At 37.7% G+C, this 18424-nt stretch overlaps 1 protein-coding gene across 8 annotated transcripts in view; it reads right to left on the bottom strand.

Annotated features, from left to right (window-relative positions):
• phldb2b (pleckstrin homology-like domain, family B, member 2b) overlaps positions 1-18424 on the bottom strand; it is a 79040-nt gene that overhangs the window by 14952 nt on the left and 45664 nt on the right. For 2 of the 8 annotated variants that reach the window (XM_051681873.1, XM_051681879.1), the window contains 8 exons: positions 15720-15857; positions 11688-11816; positions 10277-10432; positions 9622-9732; positions 8645-8734; positions 7743-7877; positions 2144-2311; positions 36-224 (listed from right to left, as the gene is read on the bottom strand). In XM_051681873.1, the coding sequence (XP_051537833.1) occupies positions 36-224; positions 2144-2311; positions 7743-7877; positions 8645-8734; positions 9622-9732; positions 10277-10432; positions 11688-11816; positions 15720-15857 (1116 nt within the window). The remainder of the gene's footprint in view (positions 1-35; positions 225-2143; positions 2312-7742; positions 7878-8644; positions 8735-9621; positions 9733-10276; positions 10433-11687; positions 11817-15719; positions 15858-18424) is intronic. The other 6 variants (XM_051681876.1, XM_051681875.1, XM_051681874.1 and 3 more) reach the window with 6 other exon arrangements.

Raw genomic sequence — 18424 nt, 5'->3', positions numbered from 1 at the left:
CATACACACTCAAATGTGGCCTCCACAAGGTTTACCTGCCTGTGGCGGTGCTGTTTTTTGGCAGGTAGAGGAGGAGGAGGAGGAGGAGGAGGAGAGGGGTTGAGGAAGGTAACCATGTCTTCAGGCCAGTGCACAGAAGGAGGTTTGGGGTTGGGACGAGAGCATGCGTTAAAAGAGGAAGAAAGAACGGCGGACGAGGACAGTGAACAGGAAGATGGAAAGAGCTTTGACAAAGAGAGGAAGAGCAAATCAGTAAATAAGGATGGTAGAAGAAGGATGGCTGACAGGCTAATAGGTTTTAAAGGGGTCATATCATGAAAAGTAAAATTGTATTAAATCTTTAAAATAGAGTTTGAAGTATTATGAAAATATAATGTAACTTTCAGCACTCAAATTTTCTTCCCCAGTTCAAATACACCCTATTTATTTAAACTAAGCAACAAAAATGCATTGTTCTGAAACTAGTACTTTTGTGACAGGATGAATGCACTAATAAATGATCGGCCACATTTACAGAACCGTTCAATCACAATGAAGCAGAAAAGAGGAAGTAGGACCAGTGCTCTTATTCTTATCGACCAAAAGAAAATAATATTATTCCAGATTGTACAAAACTATTGATGAGATATTGGGAAAGTACACCAAATGTTATGCTGTTATTAGAACAGACAACCTTAACATTGAAAAATAAAATGCTAAAAATGTATGATATGACTCCTTTAAAAGGACAGTTCACACAAAAATGAACATTCTTTCTCATTATTTACCATCAAGACATGCCAGATATGTATGACTTTCTTTCTTCTGTTGAACACAAACAAAGCTTTTTAGGAGAATATTTCAGATCTATAGGTCCTTACAATGCAGGTGGCCAGAACATTAAAGGCAGTATTAAAGTAATCCATATGACTCCAGTATTTAAATCCATATCTTCAGAAGTGATATGATAGGTGTGGGTGAGAAACAGATCAATATTTAAAAGGAATTCTCCTCCCTGCCCAGTTGGTGGCGATATGCACAAAGAATGAAGAATACAAAAACAAAAGAAGAATGTGAAAGTGAAAGTGGAGATTTATTGTAAAAAAGGACTTACATTTTGATCTGTTTCTCACCCACACCTATCATATCACCTCTGAAGATATGGATTTAACCATTAGAGTCATATGAGTTACTTTATGCTGCCTTTATGTGCTTTTTGGACCTTCAAAGTTCTGGCCATCATTTACTTGTATTGTATGGACATATAGAGCTGAGATATTTTTCTAAAAATCACAGCTTCATTTGTGTTCAGCAGAATGAAGTCATTCACATCTGATACGGCATGAGGGTGAGTAAATCATGAGAGAATTTAAATTTTTGTGTGAACCATACCTTTAACCAGGGCTCAACATTAATGCTTTTGAATTTTGAACGGGCAAGTTAAAGAGAATTTTACTTGATTAAAATCTATGTTAATTGGACATGCGAATGGTGTTGTACCACGTCTCTATAAGCGAGCGACGCGATAAAACTTTTGCTCCTGTTTACAATCAACAAAGATATCTTCATCGCAAGCGCGCGACGTTGGAGAAATCTAATTTTGTCCCGTCACATCGTGGCACTCCCTCATAATACAGCAAGAAAGGCAGAAATTGCAATAACGCTTAAAACAGACTTATGTACACGTTACATCTCTCATCTTTCTAGAGCTCCATCTAATGTAAGTCTCCGAGGTATTTGCTCTGCGAGAGAGAGAAATTCATACAGGCTTGAGGGCGAGTAATGATTTACCATCTTTCTGCACTATGTTCTTAATCCCTATTAGGTGTAAATGATGACAATGGTGGCTTTTCTTTTTTTTCTTTCTTACGTCCTTACTTTTGTTTTTGTCTCAGAACAAGTAATTTTTTTACTCAGACAAGTGAATGACCAATTTACTTGTCCGAAGGACAAGCAGATGACAATGCTTAATGTCGAGCCCTGCCTTTAACATAACAGATCAAAGCAAAAGCAATCAAACCCTCACAAATCATATAAAAATATTAAAATCATGGAAAAATAACCACATAACCATTTAAAGTGACCTTATAATCCAATTGTGCGTGCAAACTAAAGCTTGGACATGCGTAAATCCTAACACATATAAACCATCCTGACCACACACCTCACCCTCTCCTGACAGGGCAGTGCTCTCCGCAGGACTGGGGTCAGGGTCAGTCCCTGTGGCAGGGGCATCAGGGGAGGGCTGGGCTTGGGTGGGGAGGGGGGGAGGGGTGGGGTCTACCCCCAGCTGAGAGTACAGTTCATTGATCTCATTGACTGTAACATAGCCCTGTGGGACAAACCATTCGGGAAATGGGGGGAGAGGTAGAAAAGGAGTAGAAATACATTCAAGTAGGTTAAAAAATTATTAAAATGAGCAAATTAATAACCATCAGGTGAAACAATGAAGATTAAAAATTTCAGTAATTGTTTAATGGATCAAAAAAATAAAATAAAACTTAATATAGCTGCAAGCAGCAATTAACAGGGTTCAAGTGGCATAGGAACTTTGAGTGCATGTGTTACAAGATATGAAGCATTATTCAGACAGCCAATAAGCACGTAAAATGTAGAGAAAGCAATTAAATGTTCAGCAACATCAAGAAAATCTACCATAGAGATATAGTGCTTTTAATATTTTTGAATGTTATAGCATCACCTACTGTATATCCTGATGTTCATGAAAGTTTGCATGCATTTTCAAAAGCATATTCCGCATATGCTTACTAAATGTAATGAAGAGGTTTCTTTGAAGAGGCCACACCCATATGTTTAAATAATGTGAAATATGTAACAAACGATTTTTCTGACATCAATGATTCTTGAGGGTAAGTTGTTCGGAATGAAGAGGTCTGGCATATGATATGGAAAAATTGTGTTTGTGAAACACTATTAACCTGTTTCAGTGACCTCACTTTTTCCCCGTAGCCGCCATTTTTGTGACCATCAGCGGGAGAAAACATGTCAGTGAATGGAAAAACAACTGTAAAACGATCTCAAGAAAAACATTTAAAAAAAATGCTTTTGATCCATGCAAAGTCCCAGGAAAGGTGTATACAGGTCTGAGGTCTACACAAATATTGGCAAATTTGACTTTCATGGACATTTAAATATATTTTATATATTATATATTAAATAGATATACACTATATTGCCAAAAGTATTCGCTCACCCATCCAAATAATTGAATTCAGGTGTTCCAATCACTTCCATGGCCACAGGTGTATAAAATGAAGCACTTAGGCATGCAGACTGCTTCTACAAACATTTGCGAAAGAATGGGCCGCTCTCAGGAGCTCAGTGAATTCCAGCGTGGTACTGTGATAGGATGACACCTGTGCAACAAGTCCAGTCGTGAAATTTCCTCGCTACTAAATATTCCACAGTCAACTGTCAGTGGTATTATAACAAAATGGAAGTGATTGGGAATGACAGCAACTCAGCCACGAAGTGGTAGGCCACGTAAAATGACAGAGCGGGGTCAGCGGATGCTGAGGCGCATAGTGCGCAGAGGTTGCCAACTTTCTGCAGACTCAATCGCTACAGACCTCCAAAGTTCATGTGGCCTTAAGATTAGCTCAAGAACAGTGCGTAGAGAGCTTCATGGAATGGGTTTCCATGGCCGAGCAGCTGCATCCAAGCCATACATCACCAAGTGCAATGCAAAGCATCGGATGCAGTGGTGTAAAGCAAGCCGCCACTGGACTCTAGAGCAGTGGAGATGCGTTCTCTGGAGTGACGAATCACACTTCTCCATCTGGCAACCTGATGGACGAGTCTGGGTTTGGCGGTTGCCAGGAGAACGGTACTTGTCTGACTGCATTGTGCCAATTGTGAAATTTGGTGGAGTGGGGATTATGGTGTGGGGTTGTTTTTCAGGAGCTGGGCTTGGCCCCTTAGTTCCAGTGAAAGGAACTCTGAATGCTTCAGCATACCAAGAGATTTTGGACAATTCCATGCTCCCAACTTTGTGGGAACAGTTTGGGGATGGCCCCTTCCTGTTCCAACATGACTGTGCACCAGTGCACAAAGCAAGGTCCATAAAGACATGGATGAGAGAGTTTGGTGTGGAAGAACTTGACTGGCCTGCACAGAGTCCTGACCTCAACCCGATAGAGCACCTTTGGGATGAATTAGAGCGAAGACTGCGAGCCAGGCCTTCTCGTCCAACATCAGTGTCTGACCTCACAGATGCGCTTCTGGAAGAATGGTCAAAAATTCCCATAAACACACTCCTGAACCTTGTGGAAAGCCTTCCCAGAAGAGTTGAAGCTGTTATAGCTGCAAAGGGTGGGCCGACGTCATATTAAACCCTATGGATTAAGAATGGGATGTCACTTGAGTTCATATGCGTCTAAAAGCAGATGAGCGAATACTTTTGGCAATATAGTGTATCTCCATGATATAAAACCTTTATATAACTTTATATATAACTTTATTTAAATAAATTTTTTATTTTGCCTCTGGTAATTAAACAGCAAAATTTATAAATAGCAAAAATAATTTTGCCGGCTTTTGCCGCATCCCACAGCGCAGCACATTAAAAGGTATATGGAATTTTGGTCACAAACAGGGTGGCACGGTCATATAGTGACGTCACATGAAACAGGTCAATAGAATATACAACCATTTACGTGCATGTGAAATGTGATGCCGTCTTCTGGTGGCCAATTATTTTTTAATTTGTCCAGACCTCTTCTATGGTTTTTTACAGAGAGTTTGTTGACTATCCTGCATTTTCAAATAAAGAAATATTGTCAGTGCACAATTGTTTGGTGCTGTTCTTTGTAAAAGTAATCAATTTCTATGTTGTGTGGTGGCATGCACATGTTCTAACAGAAGATGGAGAGATGCTTATTGATAGCACAAGGTATTTACAACAGTTGTATGGTAAATAATTATTAGGCTGTTTCATGTGTTGCATGGAGGTTCAGAAAACATTTGTGGAAAACGTAATCATATTTGACATCAGCGTAAAGCTCTGCTTGCATGAGCTAAAGACATGTCAGAGAATTTCAGTGCAAGATAGGTTAAAAGTATCACCCCAAAAGGCAGTATGGATTTAGGAAATGGTTATTGCAAGAACCTGAGATTACAGAGAAAAGCATAGTGTATACTGACTAACATCAGTAGGGGAGTTGAACAAGCCAGAAATGTAGGGAGCTAGGAGTACTAAGGTTAAGTTTGAAAGTGTAAATGTAAATGTGAATGCAGGAAGAGTATGTGTTGCGAAAGATATTGACTCTTCAGGAAGGTTTAGTATTTTTAGTTCAATTTAAGGAAATGACCTTAACAGCTGACAAGACCATACATAGAATCTCATAAATGATATGAAAACGGGGTGGAAGATTTCTCAGGAATAGAAATAATTAAGTGGCTAATAGGGGTCTAATATACTTATGTAGACAAGAGTATCTGCAGTGCAGTTCAGTCTATGTAGTTCAGGGCATGAGCAGTATGTGTGGCATAAAGGTTTGTTGAGTTTTAATTTGTGTGTGGCATGTCATTGGTAAAGGGTTACAATTTTATCAGGGCATATGAGTGGAATGGGTATATAAAGAAAAAAAAGAAAAGAAGAAAAAACCTGCAGGTAGCAAGTGTAGCCATCAACACTAAGCTCAGGAGTCAGGCAAGCGATTGACACCTATGGTTCTTGAGGAAAAGTTGTTCAAAATGATGAGGTCTTATATATGATATGAATAACATGTGTTTGTGTGAAATATTGCAGAATATACAACCATTCACATGCATGTAAAACATGATAGCACAAACATTCATAACTGTTATAGTGCCACCTGTTGTCCAATCTCCACCAAATTTTGCATGCTTCTTCAAAATGAAATCTTGCATCTTGAAGACTTTTCGTTTAAGAGTTATTGGCTTTTGCGTAATCTAGGCCGCACCCATATGTATCAATTATCCTGTTATAGTTTTGTTGCTGTAGCGTAAAAAACCTAAGACTAGTTCGCAAAAGTAGTTTTTTAAATAATCTAAAATATTTAACGAACGATTTGTTTGACACCAATGGTCTGAGGCAAATTGTTCAGAAAGTGGAGATCTATCATATGATATGTCTAATGTGTGTCTGTGTCTCCTAATATTCAGCGATTTGCACGCATGTAAAACGCGATAGCGCCTCCCAGTGGCCATTTTTTTTTTTTTTACATTTAGGACCAAGAGTCAAAAACACGTTACATTCCGATCAGCCTTTGCTGACCTTGTCTAAAATCTTCTGAAAGTTTTTAGAGATATGAAACTGTCCTTGTAGACCCTGATAGCACCTTAGACAAAGACACTGCATGCAAAATTACAGGTCGATCGGACCAAGGCTCCTTAATTAGGGCCATTTTTAGATTTTAAATTTTTTAGCACCACCAAATGGCCAAGGTGTGCAATTTTTTTCATGTGTCCTCAGAATGACCCCATACATAAGTTCCTGAGTTTTGTGAAAATATCTCCATTGTGAAATATACCGTTCAAGAGTTATAGGCATTTGTGTAAGTTGCCAATCACGCTTCGTAGGTTTTTGCGTACCGTTGCAACGATGAATCGAAAGCTCAAACTTTTTTTGATAATTATTGATATTGAGACTCCAGAGAATCTTTGCACTGGTTTGTTTCCGATTGGTTGAATGACCTAGGACTAGTTCGCAAAAGTAGGTTTTTGTAAAATATCGCAAATTGCGAAAAGCAATTTATGCCGGAAATGAAATAGAAACGATTCCAATGATATAAGGCACTTGAGTGTACAACATACGTTTTAGGAGTTATGGCCCAAAACGCATTAGCCTTTGCTACAGCACCACCTATAGGCCAATCGTGACGAGAACATGCACATGCATAGCCAGCTGGAGACACGCAATTTTTGTGTGTGTCCTCAGTATGACCCCTTACATAAGTGTACCAAATTTGGTGATAATATCTAATTCCGAGTTATAACCATTTTAGTTTTTTTTTCAAACAATCAAAAATAGCGGGAAAACGAAAGGGCAGAGCAAAATTTTTATGGTATCCCAAAAGATTCGTCATGATGCAAAGAATCACAATAAAATTATTTTGTTTCTAGGCCTTGTAATTTTGTTTACTGTAGCACTCCCCTTTGACCAATCAGGGCGAGTCCATGCGTATGGCTAGCCAGCTGAAGTACTACCATTTCACAAAGTTTCAAGTCTCTAGGCCTTACGGTTTGTCTGCACGATCAGTTTTAGGGGAGAAAAATAAATAAATAATAATAATCTTTACAATTTCAATAATGTTTCAGCACTTCGTGCTTGAACACCTAAAAATGGTGGCGTGTGTAATTTTTATGTTAAAATACTCCTATCCCAGATTAAAATGGATAGACAATTATAAACAAGCCATTTAGAAATTGATTTCCCCATAAATTGTAAAAACTGCGGTTATGTTGCGCTTTCAAAATGTTGTTCCGTTTGTTTGAGCATTTCGACCAGCCCAACACAGCAACATGTGAATCTGGGGCGGGACTGTCTGTTTGGTCAACAGGAGAAAGTGTTTGGGAAACCTGTCTGTAAATGGTCATTATTTTTGCAAATTCCATTTGGTGCAGCTATTAACACAGAAATTATACATTTCACCTTTAAACCATTGATAAAATCGTAAAAGATTAAATTATTAGGTTGTTATTTCAGTATCAAGAGCATAAGGAACAACAGGAAATAAGCAATTAGAGCTTTTCTTACATGCACATTGCTAATGCTTTACCTCTGCATTTTTGATAGAGAGAGAGGAGAGAAGAGTGGAAAAAAACAGGGGGTCAGCAGGAAGTGGAGACAGGGTTTTGTGGGCATGGCACAATTCACTATGAGGCGGACACACGTCGGCCAATTGGAAGCAGTCCTGGAATACAGGGAAAAATACTTCGTTTCCATGATGAGGAAATGTCTGAGAAAATACAAACAACCCTCTGCAACTAAAGGTTTCCAGGTTGCAAGGGTCAAAATAGGAGCATGGGTTTTGTTGGGGAAGGTAATCATGGTTGGTTTTTCCTTAATTTTTTGTAGTTCCCATAACAGTGTTATGGTGGCCTTTTAGGGCAGCCACACATGGTTGCATAAGTTGCAAAGTTCTCTGGTCTCGACCAATAACACGTGTATTCCAAGAGAGGGCAATGCCATAATCCAGTGGTTCTCAATTTGTTTTGGTCACACCCCCTTGGAAACTTGAAAAACTTTTGCATTGTGTCAAGACAGACAGAAATGTAAGAGTTAATTAATTGAAATTTTAAGGTGCGGGGCGCACCTTACACTTTGAGAATCACTCCCATAATCCATGTAAGAACAAAGAAGATTTGCCTTAAAAGACCCTAGTGCATAAGTTGCAAAGTTCTCTGGTCTCGACCAATAACACGTGTATTCCAAGAGAGGGCAATGCCATAATCCAGTGGTTCTCAATTTGTTTTGGTCACACCCCCTTGGAAACTTGAAAAACTTTTGCATTGTGTCAAGACAGACAGAAATGTAAGAGTTAATTAATTGAAATTTTAAGGTGCGGGGCGCACCTTACACTTTGAGAATCACTCCCATAATCCATGTAAGAACAAAGAAGATTTGCCTTAAAAGACCCTAGACACAACTCATGATTGGCAGCTGTCATATCAAGCTTACCTCCTTCATACTGATGGGACTGACAGGGAAAACCAGTGCCCCAGTGAGCTCTGAATATTTCTTCTCCAATTTGACGAGTTTCTCCTTTTCCTTAAAAAAAAAACAAAAAAAAAAACAGGGTCAAGGAGACCAAAAAACAGTTTAGGAATAATAATTTATTATAATTGTTCACCCAAATTGAAAATGTAACCCTCATGTTGTTCTAAAAACGTATGTCTTTTCAAACTTAGTGCATCACATTATGTTATGATACACGAAAAAAGCTGTTTGAGGTTGTACAGACTACTTCTATGGTATTTCTATAGTGTTTTTTAGGCCTTTTTTGGAGCTTGACACCCAATGGTCACTGTATTAATGTTGTATGGTAGAGAACAATGTGAACATTCTTAAAAGTTTCTCCTTTTGTGTTTATCAGAAGAAGAAGAAAAGTCATACAGGTCTGGATCGATATGAGGGTTAATGAGGACAGAATTTTCATTTTCTGGGTTCATTTAAAGGGATAGTATAAATTCTCCTCCCTGGGCAGTAGGTGGCGATATGCACAAAGAATGTGAATCGGCAAAAACAAATGAAGAATGTCAAAGTGGAGATTGATAATAAAAAAAGAACTTAAATATTGATCTGTTTGTCACTCACACCTATCATATCGCTTCTGAAGACATGGATTTAACCATTGGAGTCATATGGATTACTTTTATACTACCTTTATAGGAATTTTAACCTTATATGTTCTGGCTACCATTTACTTGCATTGTATGGACCTACAGAGTTGAGATATTCTTCTAAAAATCTTTGTTTGTGTTCAGCAGAAGAAAGAAAGTCATACACATCTGGGATGGCATGAGGGTGAGTAAATGATGAGAGAATTTTCATTTTTGGGTGAACTATCCCTTTAAGGGTAAAAAATTTGTTGGGGACCAAAAGGCACAGCAACATGGCGGTGTAGTGATATAAAAAAGACTAAGCTCAGCTCATACCCGCTGTAGCATCATCTGAAGATTGTTCTTTTCCTTCACAAAGTTCTCCTTGTCCCTCTGAGCTTGCTGGGTAATCTGGGTGTACTGTTTCTTCAGGGCCAGGAGCCTCTCCTGATGACATCACACAGTGAAGCAATGCTCACATTTAGAAAAAAAAAAAATGTCTCCGTTTTTCTCCCCAATTTGGAATGCCCAATTCCCAATGTACTTTAAGTCCTCGTGGTGGCGTGGTGACTTGCCTCAATCCGGGTCACAGAGGACAAATCTCAGTTGCCTCCGTGTCTGAGACCGTCAATCCACGCATTTTTATCACGTGGCTTGTTGAGCACGTTACCGCGGAGACCTAGCACGTGGAGGCTTCCTGCTATTCTCCGCAGCATCCACGCACAACTCGCCACGCGCCCCACCGAGAGCGAGAACCACATTATAGCGAACACGAGGAGGTTAACCCAACGTGACTCTACCCACCCTAGCAACCACGCCAATTGATTGCTTAGGAAGCCTGACTGGAGTCACTCAGCACGCCCTGGATTCGAACTTGCGTCTTTACTTGCTGAGCTACCAAGGCCCCCACACATTTAGACATTTAAGTACACTCATGGACTGATGTTTGCATATCTTTGACACAGTGTGCACTCACAGAAAAGAAACCCACCTTTCGCGTAACAGTGCTCCGCTGGTATTCTGCAATCTCCCTGAGAATCTTTTGAGTCTGAGTCTCTTTCTCCTCATCCTGACGACTCTCTCGCTCCAGCTGCTGAAACTCCAGATCTTCAAAACGCTTGGTCTCCACCTCTAGCGCCTCTGCATCCTGATACATAAATAAATTTGAATATGGTCTGGATTAGGCTTCACTTATAATTTTAAATTGAACCATGCAACAATCACAAGCCAAGGAAGTGACGCTGTCATTCTCCCATGCTTAAATCAGCTTAAATTACACCAACACCAGCTCACAGACCAAAGCCCCTCTCATCACCCATCCTCCCCTGGTATGGAGACAGAGGTTAAGGTTTCACCCAGCTGGAACAGTGCCCTCACCTGCCACATGCCAGTCAGTAGAGAAAGTGCCACAACTTCCACCCCTGACCACTGACCTTAACATCAATCATGCCAACACATACATAATATGACCTTCGGCAACGTAAAGAAAGCCTACAGCCACTCAATTACAGAAACAGCTACCCTACTCCACAATTACAATCAAGGCCAGCCAGCTCCAAATAACCATGTTCCTTCCTATAATTTAATTAACAGCCTGTGTGTTCACTACCAGGAACTGTGAAGCAACAAATAAGGGTAAATCACAAAAACCTTTCATGAAAATGTTCGGGCCATATTCCACTCCAAAATAAAAATCAATTAAAGAATGAAGAAAGCATATTAGACTTTCAGGATCATTACGATTTAAGCATTGTGCATTTTGGAGTGTGATGATGAAATTCAACCCAAAATTCAACTCATAAATTTAATGCGAGAAAAATCTCTCATTACTGTAATACCTGTAGAAAAAATAATTATATATGATTAAATTGTCAAGTATTTAAGCAACATGGTAGTATTTGTTGTAATAAGTCTATGATGATTTTCATTACTGTATTACCATAATGAGAATATTTAATTTATATTTTTTGTATTTTTTGGGGGTGTGTGGTGGGTGGGGTTGGTGACCTTAATAGCCTTGAAAAAAAAATGTCACAATGCAACAACATTTGAATGATCTAAAAAACTGACTTCATTTTCATTATGCAAATGATAAATTAGATTTTTTTTTTTTTATTATTTTGTGAAATAGTACCTGGATATTTCTTCCTGAGATTCACCGATCCATGCCAGGATGTTCAAAGTATGCATGCATGCATTCTCGAGAATAGTGGTATTTTACGTACATATATAATACCATGCCATGCATTCAATTACATACCAACAGGGCATGCGGTGTGAGAGAGAAAGTCAGCCTGACTATCTCTCATGGAGGTGAGACAGATGCAAGCACTATGGATGAAGAAAAGGAGAGGACTTGTTTATAAGGAAGAGGCGGATGAAGGCTGTGTACGAGTACTGACCCTGCAGAGCTGCAGTTGAAGTTGCTCTTTCAGGGCTTCAGGGCAGGTGTCCAACTGAGTCTTCTGATCTGCAAGCAGCTTCGCCAGCCACTCTAACTTTACACGCTCACCATCGAGCTTGGCTTTGTCCTTCATATATGCGGATGGGATGTAGGGAAAGAGGAGAGAAGGGTTAGTGCAGAGGCAGGTGGGGTAAGCAGGGTTAGTTACTACAGCAGGACATTATGGATATGGATGGGTTGAATGAATGAATGAAGAACAAGAAAATGCAGAGAAATTATGTTTTTGCTTAGAATAAAAGGTATCAACATGTATCCTCCTACAATATCTTGGCATTCACTTTCAAATTGAACTGAAAATGACAAAGGCCTCTTCATACCATGCGTAACAACACCCATTAACCATGGTAAAAATCGCTGCCTTGAGTGTCTTTTTGCTACTATAAATGTCACTATAATAAAATTACACTAATTATCAAAACAATTTTTTTTTTTTTTTTACATTTTTTAATCATAATTACCCCAAGGGGCAGTTGTTTGTAAAGCCTAATCAGAAGTATCTATTACTAATCCCTGTTGTATCTGATAATGTAAATACAGTCAAAAAAAGACAAATCTTTTACCATATAACATGAAATTTAACATTTTGATATAATTACTTAAAGATAGTTTAGTTTAGAAGAATAATTGTACCGTAGAATAATGGAATATTAGCTTAGCAGGCTAATTGGTTAGCATGCTAACTAAAAACACAAAGAGAAATATTTAAACAGACATTTTGTTGCTTTTGTTATATCATGTGATATGTAAAATCTAGCTTATATAGTTAACATAACATTAATTGAAGTATTTTCATGATTGAGACTACATAAATCTTCAAGCACCCTTACAAAAAAACCTAAACTAGCTGCAAACTTGCAGCAAATTTGCCACTCATTATTTTCACATGCAATTGAGCTTTTGATTCACCACAAATGTTTGCCAGAAGTTTGCAGCTCTTTGCCAGTAGTGGTGAACCTATGGCAAACCTTTGGCAATAATGGACCATTTTCCACAAGTTTGCTGCAAAGCTCATTTGCATGTGAAAATGATCAGTGGCAGTTTGCACCAAATTTGCCATGAACTCTCGATTTTTGTATGGGCAATACTGTAGGACTTCCGATCAGGCTCAGAACGAAATATCCAAAACAACTTCTTTTAGACTGAATATTGCATGACACCAGAACTATCGGTTTAATTAAGAAAATATCCTCCACAAGAGCTAGCACCTCTGAAACGGTTCCTCTGCTAGAGAGTTCAAGCTGGGCTGTAGGCTTGTATGTCTCTGCAGCTGCCAGGCTAAATGGAATGAGCCGGAAGTCAGCCTGAACTTGACCATGTAGATGGCAGGTGCCAGGGTTTCCACTACCTCCAACCTTAGAAATCCCTTACATCAACACAATGTGGTATCACTCAGTTCAGCAGAGGTGTATTTAGAGCAGACCTGGGATTACCAACTGTGACACAAGTTGAGGGACTGCCAGTGTGTGTGTGTGTGTGTGTGTGTGTGTGTGTGTGTGTGTGTGTGTGTGTGTGTGTGTGAAGCAAACAAACAAGTCATGCTTTTTCAGTAAGGTTTCATATGGATTTTACATTGAAGTCTGGTACACATACAGTGGCCCCAAATAGTATTTGGACACTTCAGCCACACTTAAACATTTATGAATGTCATTACATAAGATAACACAACATCAAACCACGTGGCATCTGTAAACAAATGATGCTACACCTAAGTATCTTCACTTTTCTGTGCCATTTTTGCAATTTCTTTCAACCATCTGGTGTCGAGGGATTTTTAAGTGGATGTATGAAATCAGATGCCCTCAATTTCACACAGGTGTCCTGTCGGAGTAGCCACAGGTGTAGTTCATCACATTAATTATGGACTAGGGCTGCACAATTAATCAAAATAAAATCATGATATGTGCGACTATTAAACTGCGAAGGGCTGCAATTTAATTAAATAAATAAATAAATAAATAGTCTGTTCACATATCCATCTCATGCTCAAAGTAACCAATGTGCTCAGAGTTCGATTCAGTTTGCTTATGTGCGCTTAGTGCATTTATTTAAAGCGTTTCAGATTTACTTTAATTTAACTTTTGCTAAATTCCAAATATGTGTGGTTGTTACAAGTTAATATACAAATAATACACCCCATGGCATCAGGTATTTGTGGACAAAGGAGATGTTAAATTGAGAAGCACTTTATACTGCTATTGTAAATGTGAACTCAACTACACACAAACTCTTTATGCAGATGTCACCAATATAAAAGTTTGATGGTTTTGAACTCATTTGTTTAACTGAACCATTGCTTAATAATGGTTCATTATCATAGCAATGCCCCGTGCAAGTTTAGATTTTTATTAATGTAATACTACATAATATTACAGAAAGCTATTACTATTGTATAATAATAATAATAATAATAATAATAAAAACCAATATAATATTACAATAATATAATATTCAAGTTGATTAGGTTCCAAAAAATAATGCTGATGAAAAGTGGGCTGGAACCCTATCACAAAGTGGACAAAAAAAAAGGTATAAAGTGGACAGGTACAATAAGAATACCAAGAAAACAAATGTTTTATTTGTATGTTTGTGGCTAAAGTGAAAAAAGGTCCAAGTTTAGTTCTGTTTAAGAGGACCGAAGTGTGAACCCCTTAAATACTAGCCTTTTAATGGCAGAAAAACATGGGCAAAACATTTAACATTTTGGTCAAAAGGAATCACTTACTATTTTTTTGTTTATCAAATCGCAGTTCAAATTACAGTATTTTTCAAAATAATCACAATGTGACCTGTCCAAATGATGCAGCCCTACTATGGACATATCCTGCTAGCATTTGACAACCAATGTTAAGTGTCCAAATAATCCTCGTCTTTATTCTGAAAAGTATATATTTATCATTCCAAAGTAAATTTCTTTTGTGAAATGTTTTGCTTGAAAAATGTGCTAGTGCTATTTTTATTAAAAGCCCTTTGGTTTGATATTTTGTAGTGCTGCCAGTCGATTAATCGCAATTAATTTTTCACAGTTAATCGTGATTAAATCACAGATTTTAAAAATGCTGAAAATTGACACTATGTATACTTCTTTTTCTTGTCAAAATTAATTCATTTCCATTTTAGGAAAGAAAATAAAAGAATTTGAAGCAACATAATGTTTTATTAACATTTTCCAAACAAAGCCTTCCACAATATAAAGATAGAAATGAACTAATATAGCACCAATTCAATTAACATTAAAGTCTTTAAGTGGGAGTTTGACTAAATTAAAGAACTAGTCCTCACATATAGGTTACATATTCATTGCAATAGGTATTAAATCTCTTAAACTCTCATCCTTCACAATATTAATCTGCTGGTAGACTGCAGCTATCCGCTTTGTTACAGCAATCGTGAAGCTGCTTTCATGAAACTTACCATGAAAAGTGCTTGCAAACAAACACACAAAGGCTGAAAAATACTTGATTTCTATCACAAGTCCCATCTGGGCTTGTTTTGTACATCAAATAATGCTAAAAGCTCCTTTCTCCATTTTATCACTGACAGGGAAGTGCTGTCAGAGATTCTTTTATTTACTGAGATAACAACCTTCACAGCTCTATCATAAGAGACAGCGTAACAGTCAAGTATTGTGTTACGACAATACCGCCCATAGAATGTCTATGGGACTGCCACGTTATGCTGTTTTATGCTAGGATTTTAGTCTCTCTTGGTAGAAGGGCTCTGGCACTGTGGCATTTGCATCAGTGTAATGACACTTACAGTGTAAGGTTCCGCCCTTTATACAAGTTTATGCTGTATTAACAGTCAATACGTTAATCGCGATTAAGAAAAATTAACGTGTTAAACTTTAATTAATCGCATGCATTAACGTGTTAATTCTGACACACTAATATTTTGTTATCTAATCTGATGACATTCTTTAAGTGTGTCCAAATACTTTTTGGGGCTACTGTTGTTGATCTTGGACACATACCTGAGATTTTTCGGTCTGCGCCTTGTTCTCAATGTCAGCCATCTTGTCTTTAAGTTGCTCCAAAGCGTCTTTCTCTTGCTGCAGTTGAGCTGTCTCCGAATCCTGCTCCCCCTCCAACAAAGCACGCTCAACTTCCAACTAAACACAAACCAATAAGTAGACTTAATTTACACCTTACGTAAAGTTCTAATTTAGAGATAGTTTTCTTTTTTTAATTTTGGAGCACAACAAATGAGGTCACTGTCAGTGAATACTGCACAATTAATTGATTTCAACTGTGCTGTTAAAGGAGTTCTGGACCGCCTAGAACGTGCCTAATTTCACACAAATAAAAATGGGACCACATTCTGAGCTCATGAAACTCATAAAAAGCAGGCTTATAAAACCACCACAGAACAGAGAAGGCTGAGACATTTGGTTTGTTGAATGAAGCTCAAATGGAATAGCTGACTTAGCAGTAAAGAGGCACTGCTGACAGAAGATCAAATCTACTTGTGTATCATTAATCAATTGATGGGGAGTTTCTGCTATAAGAGCAAGAGCAATAGCTATCTCTCTTATTCTCATACAGTATTCACCATTGCATTCTCTTTTACTCTAGATCTTGGACTTTATGAACACCTTGGCAGTATCTAAAAGCTACAGGTAGTTCACACTGCCCCAACAAACACCAAACAAACACCAACATTTGTTAGAATTTGTTGGTTAGTGTAAAAATTAGAATGTTTGAAATGTTGGTGTTTGTTGGCATTTTTTGAGGCTGTTAGATGCTGTACTAATTTCCTTCACTACTTTGGAGAGACTACACATCTCATCATGTTTAACTGTAGCTTAACAGATCTACTATGATAAAATTAGGGCTGGGTATTGATACAGATTTCCTGAATTGAATCCGAATTTTTATTTGATCATTAGTTTTTCATCATTTTGGTCACATTTGAGATTACTGGACTGCTGTGAGAGATTAATGCAATGTTATCAATAGGGTTGGGCAATAAAATGATCTAGATGTTTATCGGAAAAAAGAGAGATGCCCTAGATCAAACTTTTGAGTAATTTTCTGGCTGGTTGATCTAGATGAATATATAAAAGATTGACTTTATTTCCTGACGTCTGTAGCTGTGTGCTGTTTGATTGACAGGCGCTAATGCGTGTTCGCGGTCAAAATACACGTCATAATTCCGCCAGTGCCCTTCTTGGTAGGATTTAATGTAAACGCATTCGTTTATGTCTAAAGTGAACTTAAACAGTGGGACAAAAAGCGTATTTGCATCAAAATGTCATATTTGAAGTGTAACCGAATTGAGCTCTGTCTAATAGGCTATGTCATATAAAGGCTATTAATCAAACAACATTAATAAGGAAACGAGAACACCCCTCACTACTTTTGGCTGAATAACTTCAGTAGCTTTAAAAGTATTAATAAAATAGAATAAAACAGTGACATTTTTAATAATAATATTTTTTTTAAATAATGTTTGTTTTTTAATAATATCGACCCCAGATGTAAAGAGTGTGTTAATTTGTATAATAAATTACCAGGAAAGTAGAGATAAAATATTTTATAATTATGCATAGCTTTTATCAAGTTTTTCTAATGCCTGATAGAAAAGTATCAACATTTGTAGAGCAATACTTCAGGCAGAACATTCTACCAGTCACAAACTTCAGAAAATTGTGCATCATGCATGAGAATGAGAACAACTATTTCTGGGCTTAAAAGATACAAGAACTAAATCAATGTTGAACATTGTATCTCAAAAGGAGGACAATGTGGCCCCCCATGTGCTACTTAAAGAAATAATTCACACAAAAATGAAAATTCTCTTATCATTTACTCACCCTCATGCCATCCCAGATGTATATGACTTTCTTTCTTTAGAAGAACACAAATTAAGATATTTAGAAGAATATTTCAGCTCTGTAGGTCCATTCAATGTAAGTGAAGGGGTGTCAAAATTTTGCCGCACCAAAAAGCACATAAAAGCAGCATAAAAGTAATACATACAACTCCAGTGGTTTAATCCATGACTTCAGAATTGATATGACAGGTGTGGGTGAGAAACAGACAAATATTTAAGCCCTTTTTTGCTGTAAATTCTTCTCTTTGCCCAGTAGGTGGCGATATGCATGAAGAATGTGAGTCACCAAAAACACAAGAAGAACAATGTGAAATTTAAAGTGGAGATTGACTGAGCATGGAGGAGAATCAATAGTAAAAAAAAAGGAATTAAATATTGATCTGTTTCTCACCACATCTATCATATCGCTTCTGAAGACATGGATTAAACCACTGGAGGCACATGGATTAGACTACTTTTATGCTGATTTATGTGATTTGTGAAGCTTCAATATTTTAGCACCGATTCACTTTCATTGTATGGACCAAAAGAGCTGAGATATTCTTCTAAAAATCTTAATTTGTATTCTGCTGAAGAAAGGCATACACATCCAGGATGACATGAGGGTGAGTAAATGATGAGAGAATTTTCATTTTTGGGTGAATTATTCCTTTTTATGTGTGATGTAGCACCTGTACCAAACAACTTTTCCCATGCCTGCTCTACCTCCTTTATTGTGCAGGACATGACGTGCCAAGTGATCCTGCTTATTTAGCATTTTTTTGCATTCCTTGCATTGTTCTGAACATGTTTTATGCACAACAATAACACTCTGTCGGCATTAAGGGAAATTTAGACCCTACA

The sequence above is a fragment of the Myxocyprinus asiaticus genome, chromosome 41, assembly GCF_019703515.2.
Source record: "Myxocyprinus asiaticus isolate MX2 ecotype Aquarium Trade chromosome 41, UBuf_Myxa_2, whole genome shotgun sequence".
Taxonomy (NCBI): Eukaryota; Metazoa; Chordata; class Actinopteri; order Cypriniformes; family Catostomidae; genus Myxocyprinus; species Myxocyprinus asiaticus.
This window is presented reverse-complemented; position numbering and strand designations above follow the sequence as displayed.